Source organism: Macaca fascicularis, chromosome 11, assembly GCF_037993035.2.
Source record: "Macaca fascicularis isolate 582-1 chromosome 11, T2T-MFA8v1.1".
Classification (NCBI taxonomy): domain Eukaryota; kingdom Metazoa; phylum Chordata; class Mammalia; order Primates; family Cercopithecidae; genus Macaca; species Macaca fascicularis.
The window spans coordinates 17,463,740-17,480,116 of record NC_088385.1 but is presented as its reverse complement, the minus strand read 5'-3'; the positions used below and the strand labels follow the sequence as shown (position 1 = coordinate 17,480,116).

Genomic DNA, 16,377 nt, shown 5'->3' with positions numbered 1-16,377 from the left:
GCTCTCAAATCCCCAGCTGATGTCTCACAGGCAGTTCATTGCAGAGCTGGGAAGAAGGCAATGCACGGCAAAGTGTAGATGGCATCTTTTTGGCTTTACAAAAATGGTGGCTGTGGTGGTCCATCCTTTTTCTGAGTCCGACTTCCCTAGTATCCCAGCCCAGATATCATGACAACTCACTTTAGAATAAATCAAAATAACCCAGCCACATATTCACAAAATTGCCTAGAGGGTGCTTAGAACACAGCATATGCTCAACAAGTGTTTTTAAACTCAGCTTTGTGAGAAAGACTCCTATATACATGATAAATCTGCTTTAATGACCTGATTTCATTCTTACCATTCATACATACATGCTGAAACAGGTTAAAGAGGGATCTTATTTGTGCTACTAAAGTTAATCCTGATAATGGTTTTTTCTTCTCAACCTCTTGACACAGCCTTGACACGGAATTGAGCTACCCCATGATCTCAGCTGGAAGTTTTGGATTGTCATGTGACTATAAAGAAACCTTAACCAGGCTGATGTCTCCAGCTAGAAAGTTGACATACTTCTTGGTTAACTTTTGGAAAACCAATGATCTACCCTTCAAAACTTATTCCTGGAGCACTTCGTATGTTTACAAGAATGGTACGGAGTCCGAGGACTGTTTCTGGTAAGCAGGATCATGAAATTTCATTAGCACTGGCCATGGAAAGAAGCCATAGGATCATGGAGGCCACCTAGTTATTATCAGATACACCTTCCACCGGTAACAGCATTGGGTATAGACACCAGTTCACTTTCTCACACATAAATAAAAGCAAAGGGGATCAAGTAAATATAGAGTTGTAAAAATAATCAGTATAGTTTGCATCTGCAACACTCTTTACTATTTTGAAAGTACATTCACATCAGTTTTATTGATTTCCTACAGTACGTTATCTGAAGAAAATAAAACAAGTAATAGGATCCCTATTTTACAGATAAGGTAAATGAAAGCCAGGGGTTAATGTTTTCACACTCCTGTGTAAGAAACAATACCAGAGAACATGCATCTTGCCTATTCCTACAATTAATTAGAAAAAGATGATCTCACACTTCTTCAGAGGAACAAGAGGTGGGGGAGAAACAGGAATAATGGGTATGGTATTAATAATAGTTTGTTTACATACTGCTATAAAGAACTACTCGAGACTGGGTAACTGATGAAGGAAAAAATGTTGACTCACAGTTCAGCATGGCTGGGGAGTCCTCAGGAAACTTACAATCATGACAGAAGGCGAAGGACAAGCAAGGCACTTTCTTCAAAAGGCAGCAGGAAGGACAAGTGCTAAGCGAAGAGGGATGAGCCCCTTATAAAACCATCAGAACTCATGAGAACTTACTCACTATCACGAGAACAGCATGGGGCAAACCACCCTCATGGTTCAATTACCTCCACCTGGTCTCTCCTTTGACACGTGGGGATGATTGAGATTATGGGGATAACAATTCAAGATGAGATTTGGGTGGGGCCACAAAGCCTAACCATATCAGGTATCATTACTAAAATAAAATGGAAAGATTCATTCAACTCCAACAAAGGTGGTAGAGGAAATCTTCTGGCTGGGTTGCTGCCTGTACTTCCAGGATGCTGCTTAATTCTGCAGTCTCTCTCCACCTAAGTATGCAAAAGACTAAGATGGGATACCACCAGGGGTGCGCATCCAGGGACCTACAGGAATCAACCCACAGTATCTAATGCGAGGTTTAAACAGGAGCAGAAATTATTCCTATCAACTTTGAATTTTTGTACTGTAGATTCAAGGGTTTCAACTTATCTATGATAATGGGACTAGTTGATAAAGCAGAGGAGAACCCTCTTCCTGCAAGCAGCTGGAAGCCATCACAAAGGACTCACCAAATGTCTACTATTTACGTGTATACATGAAGATCCCTAAAAGCTCCCCCATCCTTTCACTAATTTAGAGCTTCACAATCTAAATTAGTGGTATCATGGTGTGTGCTGTCTATCGTGTTAATAGCAGAAATGAATTTTAGATGAACAAATCTTAGGATAGATCTGCAAAAAAGAAGTGAAAGGCCTGAAAGGCCATGAGGGAACTAAGCTGTTTTCTTAGTTTCTCTCTTTCCTATTCCAGGTACCTTAACGCTCTGGAGGCCAGTGTTTCCTATTTCTCCCACGAACTCAGTTTTAAGTTGGTGTTAAGACAAGATAAGGAGTTTCAGGATATCTTAATGGACCACAACAGGAAAAGCAATGGTAAGAAGACATGAAGATAATTTTGTTGGTTTTTTTTTTTGCTAACTTCTTCTTTATGACTACCACCTCCTTATAAGTCATTTCAACAAATCTTCCACTGCAGAGCTATCATCATTCCTCCTACATATTTTGTCTATTTTGGGAGATCTATAATTGCATGCAACTTCATTATATTGTTCCTTTCATTGATTAAAACCTTATCCTCTGAGAGAAAATCCATAAGTATGACTGAGTAATTAACATAATAATGATAATGCTAAAATCCAGCTTTTATAAACCCAAATGATATTATGACCCACCCTCAGCAAACTCTTATAAAATTCACCTTAATGCAACATATTATTGGATTTGTGACTAATCTTCACACATTCTGAGCCCCAGTCCTCCTGGTGACCAAGAGGATGAATTTATTGATTATATAGCTTCATGCAAAATTATAAGGTAAGCAAAGATTATCTCACTTTCCTAATCTTTCTGTATCTTACCTGCCCAGTGATCTACCAGCTAGAGACCAAGTATGAAAGCCTAATTGGATAAAATTTATCCACAGATAAAAGACCACACATTGGGTACAGTGTACACTGCTTGGCAGATAGGTGCACCAAAATTTTAGAAATCACCACTAAAGAACTTATTCATGTAACCAAACACCACCTGTTCACCCAAAAACCTATTCAAATAAAAAAAAAACTCATCCTCACTAAGATATTAGGGGATTTGTTGCACTTTCCACAGAATTCTGTCTACAAACAAGAATGTATCAGGGGCAAAGGAATCAATTGTGAGAATTTTCTACAAGGGAAGATACTTGCTTGGTGGATTCCCTGATATTCAAATTATCATTTATTGCCATTATCAAGCATTTGTTATATTAATGACCTACCAGTTGCAAAAACATTAACCAAGATATGGTGGGAAAGAAATACGTGAGTATTTATGTCTCTAAAGACTTTACAATTCAACAGGGCAGCATAATGGCACAGCATCTAAAAAGATCTAATGAAGTCTCCCCCGACTCCTCTCACTCATAGAACTGTGCATTCAGGATAGCTGGCAGAAATTCGTGGTAGACTTCAGACTGGACTCTGGCATTGGAGTTACTAAAACGAAGTTTTAAGTTAAGAGGCTACAGATAAAGCCCAAGTTGCTTAGGGAGACTTTATAAATTCTTCTCCGTTCTCACTTTTATAATATCTTTTTCAACCACTTTTACAAATGGTGAGGTATACTTCACTTATCTGTGACAACATATTCTGTAATTACTCCAGCCTGGCATAATGGAATAAGAACTGAACTTGACTGTCACAGCTATCTTTGTCATCTACTAGTTCTTTGGCCCTTTGGCATCTTCGCTTCAGCCTCCTTAAATCTATAAAATTAAAAGAATGATGGACTAGATGATTTTTTAAAAAAGATCCCATTCAGCTCTATTCTGACTCTATAATTGTAAATGGAAAAAAAAAAGGAGGAATTTAAGAAATTGGAGTTTATCTTTAAAAAATTTTACATTAACCTACTGGGTTCATATTCAGGCAACTGGTTCCCTCTCTGTTTGTCTGTAGACTGTCATATATTTATCTCCTTGTCTTACCTTCTCCTCCAGTGATTGTTATGTGTGGTGATCCACAGTTCCTCTACAAGTTGAAGGGTGACCGAGCAGTGGCTGAAGACATTGTCATTATTCTAGTGGATCTTTTCAAGTAGGTATAATATTTCGAAAAACCCTCCTCCTTTCAAAAAGGAAGTATTCCAAGGATTTCCGAAAGGCACATTCTCTTTTCTCTTGCTTTGCACAACCCCTTATGGGGTTACGTATGATGATAATATTTGAACTCCGTCACACCCTCATTCTTATTTACCTAATTGTGGCTTTAGCAGAGATGCATTCCTTTGACACCTTCACCATTTGTAAATATAAAAGGTTTATTATAGCCCCCATTAAACCCACATGTGTATTTATGACTGAGGCCTGCTCAGTCAACATAGAATCCTGGCTGGGTATGGTCGCTCACACCTGTAATCTCGGCACTTTGGGAGACCTAGGCAGGAGGATCGCTTGAGTCCAGGAGTTTCAGACCAGCCTGAGCAACACAGTGACACCCCATCTCTATTAAAAAAAAAAAAAAAAAGAAGAAGAGGAAGAAGAAAGAAAAAACATATGACCCTGATCTCTAGCCAGATTTTAAAGTCTTTATCCAGGAAATAATAAATCAACTAAAGACTCAATAATATTGTTCCTGGTAATGCCAGCCCCATTTTCTTCCTTCAGTTGCTAATGGCCTTTGGTCCTAGATCACTTTTCCTTCAGCCACCTCTGATAAGCTTGAAGTTTCAGTTATATGAGTCTGATATACACAATTATTCCTCACCCTCTGTGGTGTAGTCACTAGGTGGTGCTCTTTTCCTCCACATTTCTCTGGGCCAAGGAGAAAAATTGCTGGAGAGAAGAAAGCACCTTTGATCACATCTCATCTTTTTTTTAATCGCTAATTATCTGATATGGTTGGAGACCCCACTGACAAGCTGTGCCAAGGTAATATTTGAATCAAGTTAGGCTTGAAGAAGGTGTCACTGCCATGCCCATGCCCCTTGTCTCCAGAAGCCAGATCACATGACTTCACTTATCTGACTGGACCATTAATCATTACCTGTCTGTACTCAGACAGGAGGCTGTTACTGTCTAGATCTTTCCCATATTTGCCTGATCATTTCACCCACACTAACAATACTTCTCACAGCATGAATGGAAATGAAGTATAGGAACTGCAGGCTTGTTTGATGGCCAGACATTCATGAAAGTAATTTAATTAACCAACTAGACTCTTAACTACAGAAGTACAGGGAAGAGGGCAGAGTTACCGATATTTCACTCCAAGAACCTCATTGATTTCAATAGCTGCTTTGCCCCTGGAAGGAGCCCTTAGTGTACCCACGTTGGTGTAATTTTACTTTCAGAAATCCTCAATAAACCACCAAAGTGCTGGCATTCCTCTGTCACTAATCCCAGAGGACACCTGGCTATGTTTTGGAAAGCTCATGAGACTAAATTAGACATAATATGTTCACATTCTAATTCTGACACTTCTGGTTGTTTTGACTCTTGGATTTTTGTTAGTATTTTGAGATTAAATCTTCTCATTTGTAAAATGAGAATTAAAATGCCTTCTTCATAGGGGTGCTTCTAGGATTAATGTGATAATAGGAGTAAAATATCCAATACAGTTCTTAACACATAGTAGATGTGTTCAAATATTAAATATGCTGGGCACAGTGGTGCATGCCTGTTGTCTCAGCTGCTTGGGAAGCTGAGGCGGGAGGATGGATAGCTTGAATCTAGGAGTTCAAGACCAGACTAGGTAACGTAGCAAGACCTTGTCTCCTAAAAAAAAAATGTTTTTAAATAAAAACATTTAATAATGGTCAGCCTAATTACAGCAGTTTAAACATCAGATTCTTTTCAAACCTCAAAATAATAGGAAGCTTAGAAACCATAGCATTTGAGGCCAGGCTATTGGCTCCCACCTGTAATCCCAGCACTTTAGGAGAGGCAGGCAGTTCACCTGAGGTCAGGAGTTTAAGACCAGCCTGACCAACATGCTGAAAACCCGTCTCTTCTAAAAATCCAAAAAAAAATAGCCGGGCGTAGTGGTGGGTGCCTGTAATCCCAGCTACTCGGGAGGCTGAGGCAGGAGAATCGCTTTAACCTGGGAGGCGGAGGTGGCAGTGAGCCGAGATCATGCCATTACACTCCAGCCTGGGCAATGAGAGCGAAACTCCGTCTAAAAATAAAATAAAATAAAAAGCAAAAGTAAAAATAAACCATAGCATTTGCACAGCAATCTTAGACAGTACTGAGAGTCTACAATGTACCAGGCATTGTCTGGGAGTTGAGGGTACAAGAATCAATAAGCTAATGTTCCATATATCAAAAAGCTTACCGTGTTAGAGGAGAGGTTTAGTCTTTTTATGCTTATGTTTCACCATCTAAAACATAAGTTTAGTGGTAAAATTTCTCTCTACCATGTCTCAATATCTCTACATTGTTAAAAGCACTTAAGGAAAAGAAAGTTTCTACCTACAAACCAAGCCTTAAAAGCAAGCATGAGCTCACATGTCCACAGCCCCCCAAAATCTCAAAGAAATCAAGAAATATCTGTATTCTCGTTTTCTTTTCCTTTATGTATGTTAACCACAATTGCTTAAATTCTCTTACTTAACCTAGCAAGCACAGAAGAAAACAATTCTATCTGGGGAAAGTAGAAAGTTTTGCAGATTAATGAAAAAAAAATGTTTTAAACTATTTTCAAGGATGATGATATAGTTTGTGTGAACTGTAGAAGATATATCTCTATTTTTCCTAATTTTCATGAGGAATCTGTGCTTTTTATTACAGTGACCAGTACTTTGAGGACAATGTCACAGCCCCTGACTATATGAAAAATGTCCTTGTTCTGACGCAGTCTCCTGGGAATTCCCTCCTAAATAGCTCTTTCTCCAGGAATCTATCCCCAGTAAGCTATTATTTTATGTTATAGTATAAATTATATATTATTATTTTCCTTGTCAAGGGTAAGATACTTTTTGTCCATTTAGGACCCAAATTCTAAAATGAGCAATTATTTTTACTTGCTCCAATGCACTCAACAAATGTCAACTGAAACCAACTACATGTACAGCATTTTGAAACAGCAGGGTCCCTATCAAAGCTCTTAACTGTAGGTCACTCTGCTAGACTATAGAACAGCCCAACAGCGGACACATGTGCAACATTGGCATGAAAGTAACAATATGGAAAGACAGGAAGAAGCCCTGCTAATGAGGGTCAATCTTACACTTATAAGAGGTAGACATTAAACAATGTAAAATAAAGCAAGGGTTACGGGAAAGTTCCCTACGTCCTAAAGCAAAATTTTCCTGTCACTGATATTAAAATCCTCCCATTAGAAATGTGTGTTCCTAGGTTAAGACATTGTCTTCCATTATAATTAAGTTGACCATTGTCCAAATTTGCCCAGGAGAGTTTTGGTGTATTCCTGTTATCCCACTATACCATCTGGTTTAGCATTTGTGCAGAAATAAGAGCCTCCATTTGGACACTAAATCATGGCTACCTTATTATAATGCAGGGCTCCTGATTCTAATAGTATATTGGGCTTTGTCAGTCCCTGTACTTTCATACGATTAAATCTATTAGATGCATTCTGCCCACAGAGACAAACCTTTGAGAGCAGACTGGGATGGGAGGAGAAGGAAAGGGCAATGATGATGACATTAAAACAACTTTGGGATGGCAAGTCAAGGGCCAGGCCCAAAAAGCTGCAAAGAAAGATGGATATCTCTGGGGTGTCACAGTTTTTCCCAGCTAGAAGTTCTAAGTCCCCCCATTTACGACCGTGCCAAAATTAGAGACTGCATCCTTTTTTGGAGCTGGGTCTTAACTGGATTTTTTTACCTCATGAAATGATTTCAGCAAAAGAAACTGAAACCAATGAAAGGGTTTTATTTTTCCAGCAAATATAATTCTGAGTGTAATATCTGGATATCACTTGACCCTCTTCATGGTTCTAGCAAAAATACAATTCTTTGCAAATGGGCAGTTCAACATGCCCGAGGTAATGGAACCCACTTGGTCTCAGTTCAGCAAGGGCTTTTAATCCATCACTCAGCCCTGTGAAGGTCACCATTCTCCAGCAGCCGAGGCACAGCAGTTCTGACCCTCTCCATTATTTTTCCCAGGGCAGGCATTTGGGGCATGAAATAATACCCAATCAGAATTGTATTCAAAGCAAGTTCAGTGGTATCATCCAATCAAAACTGCTCATGTTCCATTCAGAATACTGAAATGCAGGGATTGTTTTTGGTTTCTGATCTTTGGGTTTCTCTTTTGCACTTTAATAAAAACAATCAACTACAAGCTAACATTATTTCTATATAAAATCTTATAAGAATTATGAAAATGCTTCATGTTGCCTTTCCTGGTTGATTTGTATTTTTTTCATCATAGGAATGAAGTATAACTGCTTATAGTTACTTCCCTCATTTTACTGATTCCAAGAGAAGACAGAATTGTGACATGGGATCATAAAGAACACTGACCCAAAGAAGAGTTATTTTTCTTTCTTTCTCTGTTTCTTTCTTTTTTTTTTTTTTTTGAGATGGAGTCTCACTCTGTCACCCAGGCTGGAGTGCAGTGGGATCTCGACTCACTGCAACCTCCACCTCCTAGGTTCAAGTGATTCTCCTGCCTCAGCCTCCTGAGTAGCTGGAATTACAGGCGTGTGCCACCACAGCCGGCTAATTTTTTTATATTGTTATAGAGATGGGGTTTCTGCATGTTGGCCAGGCTGGTCTCGAACTCCTGACCTCAGGTGATCCACTCACCTTGGCATCCCAAAGTGCTGGGTTTACAGACTTGATCCGTCTCACCCGGCCTCCAAGGAAGAGTTTTCTAAAAGTCTCATTAAATAACATCCCTTCAATTCCCCTCCTATCCCTTTAAATTTCCAGTTACCCTGCTGATCCCAACAACCTTTTGTTCTAGGCTCAAGACCAGATTCTTTTCTGAAGGACCCGTTTTAATATTTTCCTTTTTTTATTTAGACAAAACGAGACTTTGCTCTTGCCTATTTGAATGGAATCCTGCTCTTTGGACATATGCTAAAGACATTTCTTGAAAATGGAGAAAATATTACCACCCCCAAATTTGCTCATGCTTTCAGGAATCTCACTTTTGAAGGTACTGGTCTATAAAGAGCAAATAACCCCAAGGTGAAGAAATATGGGCTTTCTGAGTGGATTTGGGGCAACAAAGAGGGTTTAACAATAGATGATTCCACAGCTAAATCCCTTTAAATTCAACTGAATGCAAAGATCATTACAAAAACTTTGAGGGTGCTGTTATTGATAACTGAACCCCAGTTTATGCTTCAGTCTTTTAGAATCTTTGGATGTCACAGAAAGGGCAGGTAGTGCAGGTTCTGTACTTATGAACCAAGCTCATCGTAAAGCATTTTGAGCAGTGATGTCCTGACTGTGCTTGGAGACTAACAAAAGGATAAATATTTGCAGTTTGATTTGGGTCCGTCCATATCCCCTTTTCTATCCTTCAAGGATCTGGGACCCTGTGTTAAACCTTTGGCTATCAAAACTCCACAAAATAATACCCTCCAAAACAACATGAATCTCCTGAACTGCATGGATCAGCGTTGCCCTTTCCTACAAGTCCCTAGTGAAACTCCCATCTTTCATTTCCCAGATCTCATCCTGAGACTGTGAAGAAATTTTCCTCTAAATGTAATGTGTACTAAGTCAAAGAAAAATTATAGTGGCCTTTTCTAACTTGCCGCAGAGTCTTCCTCTATGACACCTTGATTTTACTGCAGAGGAAGTGACTGTCTCTGCAGGCTTTGGAGGGCAGCAGATGCCCAGCATTAGGACTGAGGGCTGCACCAGTGGCTATGGTGTGTGACAGAGGTGGGACGAGATCACTTCTGCTTCACTGAAGATGCAGCGAGGGAGACACAGTAATTTGTTGGTCATCCCATGTGTCCCAGGTTCTACCAGGCACTTTATATGAACTCTTAATTTCCTCACTTCCATGACCATGGTTGAGCATTTTAATGGATTAGCACGGGCTTAACATTTGGCTTAACATTTAGGAAACAAACAAATGTTGGTTCCCGCCACCTACCAGCTGTATGACCCTTCATATCTCTGACTAAATAAATGATTTCTCACCAATATAACAGAGATAATAATAGTTTCTATATCATGACATTCCAGGAAGAATAGTATGATAATGCGTATAATCACTTAGCACAGAGCCTGGTATATCGTAAACAGGAAATAAATGTTCATTGTTATGTTGAACCATGTGAAGTTGCTAATTTGATCACTTTTTTTTTTAACTAAATAGGTTTATCTTATATTGCTATTTCATAGATGACAAAACTGAAACGCAGAAAACTTAAGTAATTTTCTTCAATGTCTTCAGCAAACAAGTGATAGTGAAAAAATTTTGATCTTCCTACAATCTATGTTAAGATTGTGCAGTGACCCTATACACTATGCTAGGAGTTCTGGAAATATTCTTAGCAAAAATGTATCACTAATAATCGAGGGACTTATTGACTCATTACATTTAGTACCACCCTAAATGCAATGAAAAGGTTTTTTGTTTTTTCTAAATAAATACATCTCCCATAAAAATGCCCTCCAGAGATCTCTGGGCCAAGAAGCCAATCCAGGTGCCATCTGATTAGACTATTAATGTCAACAGTGTTTTCAGTACATTTGAAACAGAGCTATTTGAACCTGTTTTACACTCTCTGTCATGATCCAACTTATCTGTAGACAAAAATCAACAATGGCCTCTAACATGCTCTGATCTTGCCCTAGGGTATGACGGTCCAGTGACCTTGGATGACTGGGGGGATGTGGACAGTACCATGGTGCTTCTGTATACGTCTGTGGACACCAAGAAAGTATGTCTCACTGCTTGTCAGAAAATGCAGGGTGCTGTGACTGGGTGAGGAGGGATAACTTGGAGGAGGAGCACTAGCAAAGGAATTAGAGAAATTATGTTTAGAATCTGAAGACAGTTCATTTCAACTTCACAATTACACCCCACTTCGGGTAGTATTCCTGAAGCATTTTGACCCATAAAACTTCTTACTAAGAATATCCACTTTATTTACTATTAATATATCTATACCTCTATATCTATATCCATATAGATAGGTATAGATATTTTAAATATCCGCCCAGAACAAATTATATAATATAACAACCAGACTATTGAGGGGATACCAATGAGAGGATCACAAGTCTTTCCCAATAATTTTTTACTCATTTTCACAACTAAAGAGTTCAATGATATATTCCCTGTTATCTCCATTTGAACTCTCAGGAAAATCATTAAATGTATACATCGGAGCCCCAAATAAACAGCCCTATAATGCTATGCTTTTATTCATATTACATTCATTTTTTTTCCCTCACCTACATAGTAGGTTCTTTAAAGAAGTGGTCTACTCACCTCTCCATCTCTTCGGTGCATAGCTTCTTATCTGGCACACCACTGATGGCTGGTCAGCATTTAATCACAAAAAACAAACAAACAAAACACCTGTCTTCATGTCATCCAATGTTGTATTCATCCAAACTATAAAAGCCACTGTTTCAGCTAACCAAGTGGTCGGTAAAAAGGTTTATATAGGAGGTCAGGTCCTAACATAACATAAGATGTATTCATTTTTTTTTATTTTCCAATGCAAGTGTTATGACACCCTAAGTCATATACTAAATGTTTCTATCAACCCAGCTTTGTAAAAGATATCTGCAATGGAAAATGTGAAAAGCTAGAGAAACGACATCCAGGTTGAGAAAGCTAAACCAGAAATTTGCTAGCAGCATTCCATAAATGTAATTCGTAGTTTCTAGATCCTATATTGAACCTTTAATATAATGTTATGTTTAGTATACATTCCATAAGAATACCTTAACATAAGATCCCATCAATACTTCAGTTACTAATAGTGATTACAAAGGTACATGCATTCCTCTCTGAGTTATTCGCATCTGGGATGGTGCCCATGACCTTCATAGACAGAAGCAGGCAGAAACATGTGAGATCTAATGTCAGTCTCATAACTACACTTCTAAATGGAAAATGTTGCTCTGTGCATTTATTCTCTCTATAAGCAAATTCAGTTGAATTTTTCAATAATGTAATACCATCGGTTGTGCTATATAACATGTATATTTGGGGAAATGGGATCTTCTCAAAATGTAAGGTTAAAAGGATGATAATCTATATTCAGGATAGGTCTCAAGAGAGATTCAATATGCCACATCCTAATATAAAGGAAAAAGAAAGAAAGAAAGAGTAAAGTTATGAAAATATAACATTGGGCTGGGTGCAGTGGCTCACCCCTGTAATCCCAGCACTTCTGGAGGTCGAGGCAAGTGGATTACTTGAGGTCAGGAGTTCGAGACCAGCCTGGCCAACATGATAAAACCCGGTCTCTACTAAAAATACAAAAATTAGCCAGGCATGGTGGTGCATGCCTGTAATTCCATCTACTTGGGAGGCTGAGACAGGACAGTCACTTGAACCTGGGAGGCGGAGGTTGCAGTGAGCCAAGTTCACACTACTGCACTCCAGTCTCGGTGACAAAGCAACACTCTGTCTCAAAAAAAAAAAAAAAAGAAAAAAGAAAAAGAAAAGAAAAAGAAAATATAACATTGTTGTCCAGAACATTTTGAGGGTACAGTGGTAAATTTAAAAGGATGGTCATTGATATGGTTTGGCTGTGTCCCCACCGAAATCTCAACTTGAGTTGCAGCTCCCAGATTTCCAATGTGTTGTGGGAGGGACCCAGGGAGGTAATTGAATCATGGGGGCCGGTCTTTCCCGTGCTATTCTCGTGATAGTGAATAAGTTCTCACAAGATCTGATAGGTTTATCAGGAGTTTCTGCTTTTGCTTCTTCCTCATTCACTCTTGCTGCCACCATGTAAGAAGTGCCTTTCACCCTCCACCATGATTATGAGACCTCCCCAGTCATGTGGAACTGTAAGTCAAATTAAACCTCCTTTTCTTCCCCAAAAATGAGAAAAAAAATTTTTTTTCCCAGAGGTTTCATGGACTCACAGTTCCACATGGCTGGGGAGGCCCCACAATCATGGTGGAAGGCGAAAGGCACATCTTACATGGTAGCAGGCAAGAGAGAATAAGAGCCAGTGAAAGGGGAAACCTCTTATAAAACCATCAGATCTTGTGAGACTTATTCACTACCACAAGAACAGCAGGGGAAAGACCGGTTCTATGATTCAATTACCTCCCCTGGGTCCCTCCCACAACACGTGGGAATTCTGGGAGATACAATTCAAGTTGAGATTCTGGTGGGGAAACAGCCAAACCATATCAAGTCATCTTTCAGATCTCCCTTACAAAATTGACTCAATATATGCAGCAGTAATTTAAGAATATATTAATATTTCCATTGGCAAATTACTTGAAAATGAAATCTTTTATTTTAGAAACTAATTAGTGTCATGTACAAGAAAAGTATATTAGAGCCAAGGAATAGAAGAGATTAGAAAATTAAGTAACTGATAGAAGTTGAGAAGTGTAGTTATTTCAGGGCCCCTTGACATGTATCAAAATGACATAATGGATTTTAGCTCTGCTGCATTTTCTTGAGAGCTTTTTTCAAAAGCAACTTAATATTGTGGAAAGCACTAGTGTTTCATTTGTCATGTGACTTGGAGCTAGCCGTTTAATATTTCTTGGCCTCTAGTTTAACATTTGAAAAATGAAAGACTTGAACTAGGTTACCAAAGGCCCACAGAATCTGTGCTGGACAGACAGGAGTTAATGGTGTAGTGTATGGGCATAATGAAACAGGAAAGTAATCGGTCCATCTGAACTTATATCTATGTTCATGCTGGGAACCAATAAATGATCCTAACTAGCTGGTTAACAGTTGCCTTTTTTCACTGAGAAGTGTTGTGTAAATCAAGTGTCATTGAGTAGAATCATTAATCTCACCAGAATTTGTTCTAAAATTATTTACTGTTCATCCTTTTCCTTTTTTGTGCCCTGACACAGTACAAGGTTCTTTTGACCTATGATACCCACGTAAATCAGACCAACCCTGTGGATATGAGCCCCACATTCACTTGGAAGAACTCTAAACTTCCTAATGATATTACAGACCGGGGTAAGATATCCCTAATGAATTTTCTTTCCCTAACACTGTTTTCCTGATAAGAAAAGTAAACTCTATTGTTTATGTAATTAGCCTGTGCTTTTTGCTGTGTTTTGTCTGCTGTCCCAGTTTGATTTGCTGGGTTTGTAAATGTGGTCTTTACTTCCCTGCACAATGAATGATATTATAGTTCTGATTCAACACTGATTTCTGGCCAGGCGTGGTGGCTTATGCCTGTAATCCCAGCACTTTGCGAGGCCAAGGCGGGAAGAATACTTAAGCCTAGAAGTTTGAGACCAGCCTGGGCAACATGGTGAAACCCTGTCTCTACCAAAAATACTAAAAGAAAAAAAAAAAAATTGCCCAGGCATAGTGGTGTGCACCTGAGGTCCCAGCTACTTGGGAGGCTGAGGTGGGAGGACCACTTGAGCCCAGGAAATCAAGGCTGCAATGAGCTATCTTTGTTCTACTGCACTCCAGCCTGGGCAACAGAGTGAGATCCTGTCTCAAAAAAAAAAAAAAAAAAAAAGGAAAGAAAGAAAATATTCTTATTCTCATTTAGCTATACCTGTCTTTAAAATATGTCTTACCATTTGACATAAATTATTCCACAGAAAACCGGGTTTCATAACTGGCAAAAATGAGCACAGAGACATACATTCTTACTCCATTTACATTTTACTGCAATAAGCTAAAAGGTTGTGTATTTCAGCAAGAAATACTTGACATATCAGGCTGAGGGGTGACCAGTGATCCTGGCCTTTATAGTCTCCCCTGTTCCCTCCCTGGACGCATATTTGGGTTGCAGTGATAGTCACCCACCTACTTAAGATTAGGTCCTATCATGTCATGAATAGCCCTAACATGACTTGGCCAGCTTTCACCCGTGCAAGCTGCACACTGACCATCCGCAGCAGGCAGCGCCAGTCAGGATCTCCCGGGCAATGCGGTCTCAGGAAAATCTCTCCATGACTGGCTTGGCCAGGGCTTGCCATAATGAGCAGTAATTCCATGTTACTAGGAAAAAGTCTTTAGGAAAAAGTCTTAAATCTGGACAGATATTTAGTCCAAAGATTAAAAAAAAAAAAAGTAGAAACACCATCAATAAAATTATTTAGAGCCAAGCATGGTGGCTCACGCCTGTGATCCCAGCACTTTGGGAGGCCAAGGTGGGAGGATTGCTTGAGGCCAGAAGTTCAAGATAGCTTGGGCAACACAGTGAGATCCCATCTCTACAAAAATTTATAAATTAAAGCTGGGAGTGGTGGCTCATGCCTGTAATCCCAGCACTTTGGGAGGCCGAAGTGGGTGGATAACGAGGTCAGGAGTTCAAAACCAGCCTGACCAACATGGTGAAACTCTGTCTCTACTAAAAATACAAAAATTAGCTGGGCATGGTGGCACATGCCTGTAATCCTAGCTACTCAGGAGGCTGAGGTGGGAGAATCGCTTGAATCCAGGAGGCAGTGGTTGCCGTGAGCCGAGATCACACCACTGCACTCCAGGCTGGGGAACAGAGCGAGACTCTGTCTCAAAAAAAAGGAAAAATTATAAATTAGTGGACATAGTAGTGCATACCTGTGGTCCCAGCTACTCAGGAGGCTGAGGTGGGAGGATCACTTGAGCCCAGTAAGTCAGGGCAGAAGTGAGCCATGATTGTGCCACTGAACACCAGTCTGGATGACAGAGCAAGACCCTGCCTAAAAAAAAAAAAAAAAAATAGAAAATTATGATATATTCACAAATAGAGCATCAGGCAACCAATTAAAATAATTATTTGCAAAGAATGTTAAATGACATGGGAAAACTTATGATGTAATGTAATAGAAAAATACAGCTTCTTATTTAATGAGATTTTAACTTTGTAAAACAATGTATAGAAATAAGACTGGAAAGAAATATGTTAAACTGTTAAGAGTGGTGTCCTCTGAGTGATGGGATCCTGGAAGATATTTTTTTGCTTTATTCTATTTTCCTGAATTTTCCAAAATTTCCACAATGACTCTGTATTACTTTATTATTTTCAAAAAGTATTAAAAATTATAAGCTACAAATATTTTTATACCAGCTCCACTCTATAGCCAGAAACTCTGAAAGTTTGATCTGATATAAAGGGAATGTTTCTGGTTTGAAGGGCTTGCTTGTGTCAGAGCTATACTTACATTTCTAGTTTTCTTTCACTCTGAGTCAAATTTAGTCCAAAATGATTCCTGTACTTTTATCCAACAGGCATTAGCAGCTGATTAACGCAATGAGGGAGGGGGGGATGAAGATGGCATTCTTCTAGACAATAAGCAATACTGAGCTGACTTCAGATTTATTGCTATGGTTGCTTTTTAAAGTTGAGTTTTATTTAATAAGCTTTTAAAACTATTTCTGGAACCATCTTCAGGTTTTCTAGTTTTAAACCAAACTTGA

The 16,377-nt window shown here is 39.1% G+C and overlaps 1 protein-coding gene across 2 annotated transcripts in view; it reads left to right on the top strand.

Moving 5' to 3' along the window:
• Positions 1-16,377, top strand: part of GUCY2C (guanylate cyclase 2C) — a 137,758-nt gene that overhangs the window by 68,596 nt on the left and 52,785 nt on the right. For both annotated transcript variants that reach the window (XM_074006319.1, XM_005570213.5), the window contains exons 4-10: positions 441-656; positions 2,125-2,246; positions 3,850-3,946; positions 6,640-6,757; positions 8,847-8,982; positions 10,644-10,729; positions 13,860-13,971. In XM_074006319.1, coding sequence (XP_073862420.1) covers positions 441-656; positions 2,125-2,246; positions 3,850-3,946; positions 6,640-6,757; positions 8,847-8,982; positions 10,644-10,729; positions 13,860-13,971 — 887 coding nt within the window. The remainder of the gene's footprint in view (positions 1-440; positions 657-2,124; positions 2,247-3,849; positions 3,947-6,639; positions 6,758-8,846; positions 8,983-10,643; positions 10,730-13,859; positions 13,972-16,377) is intronic.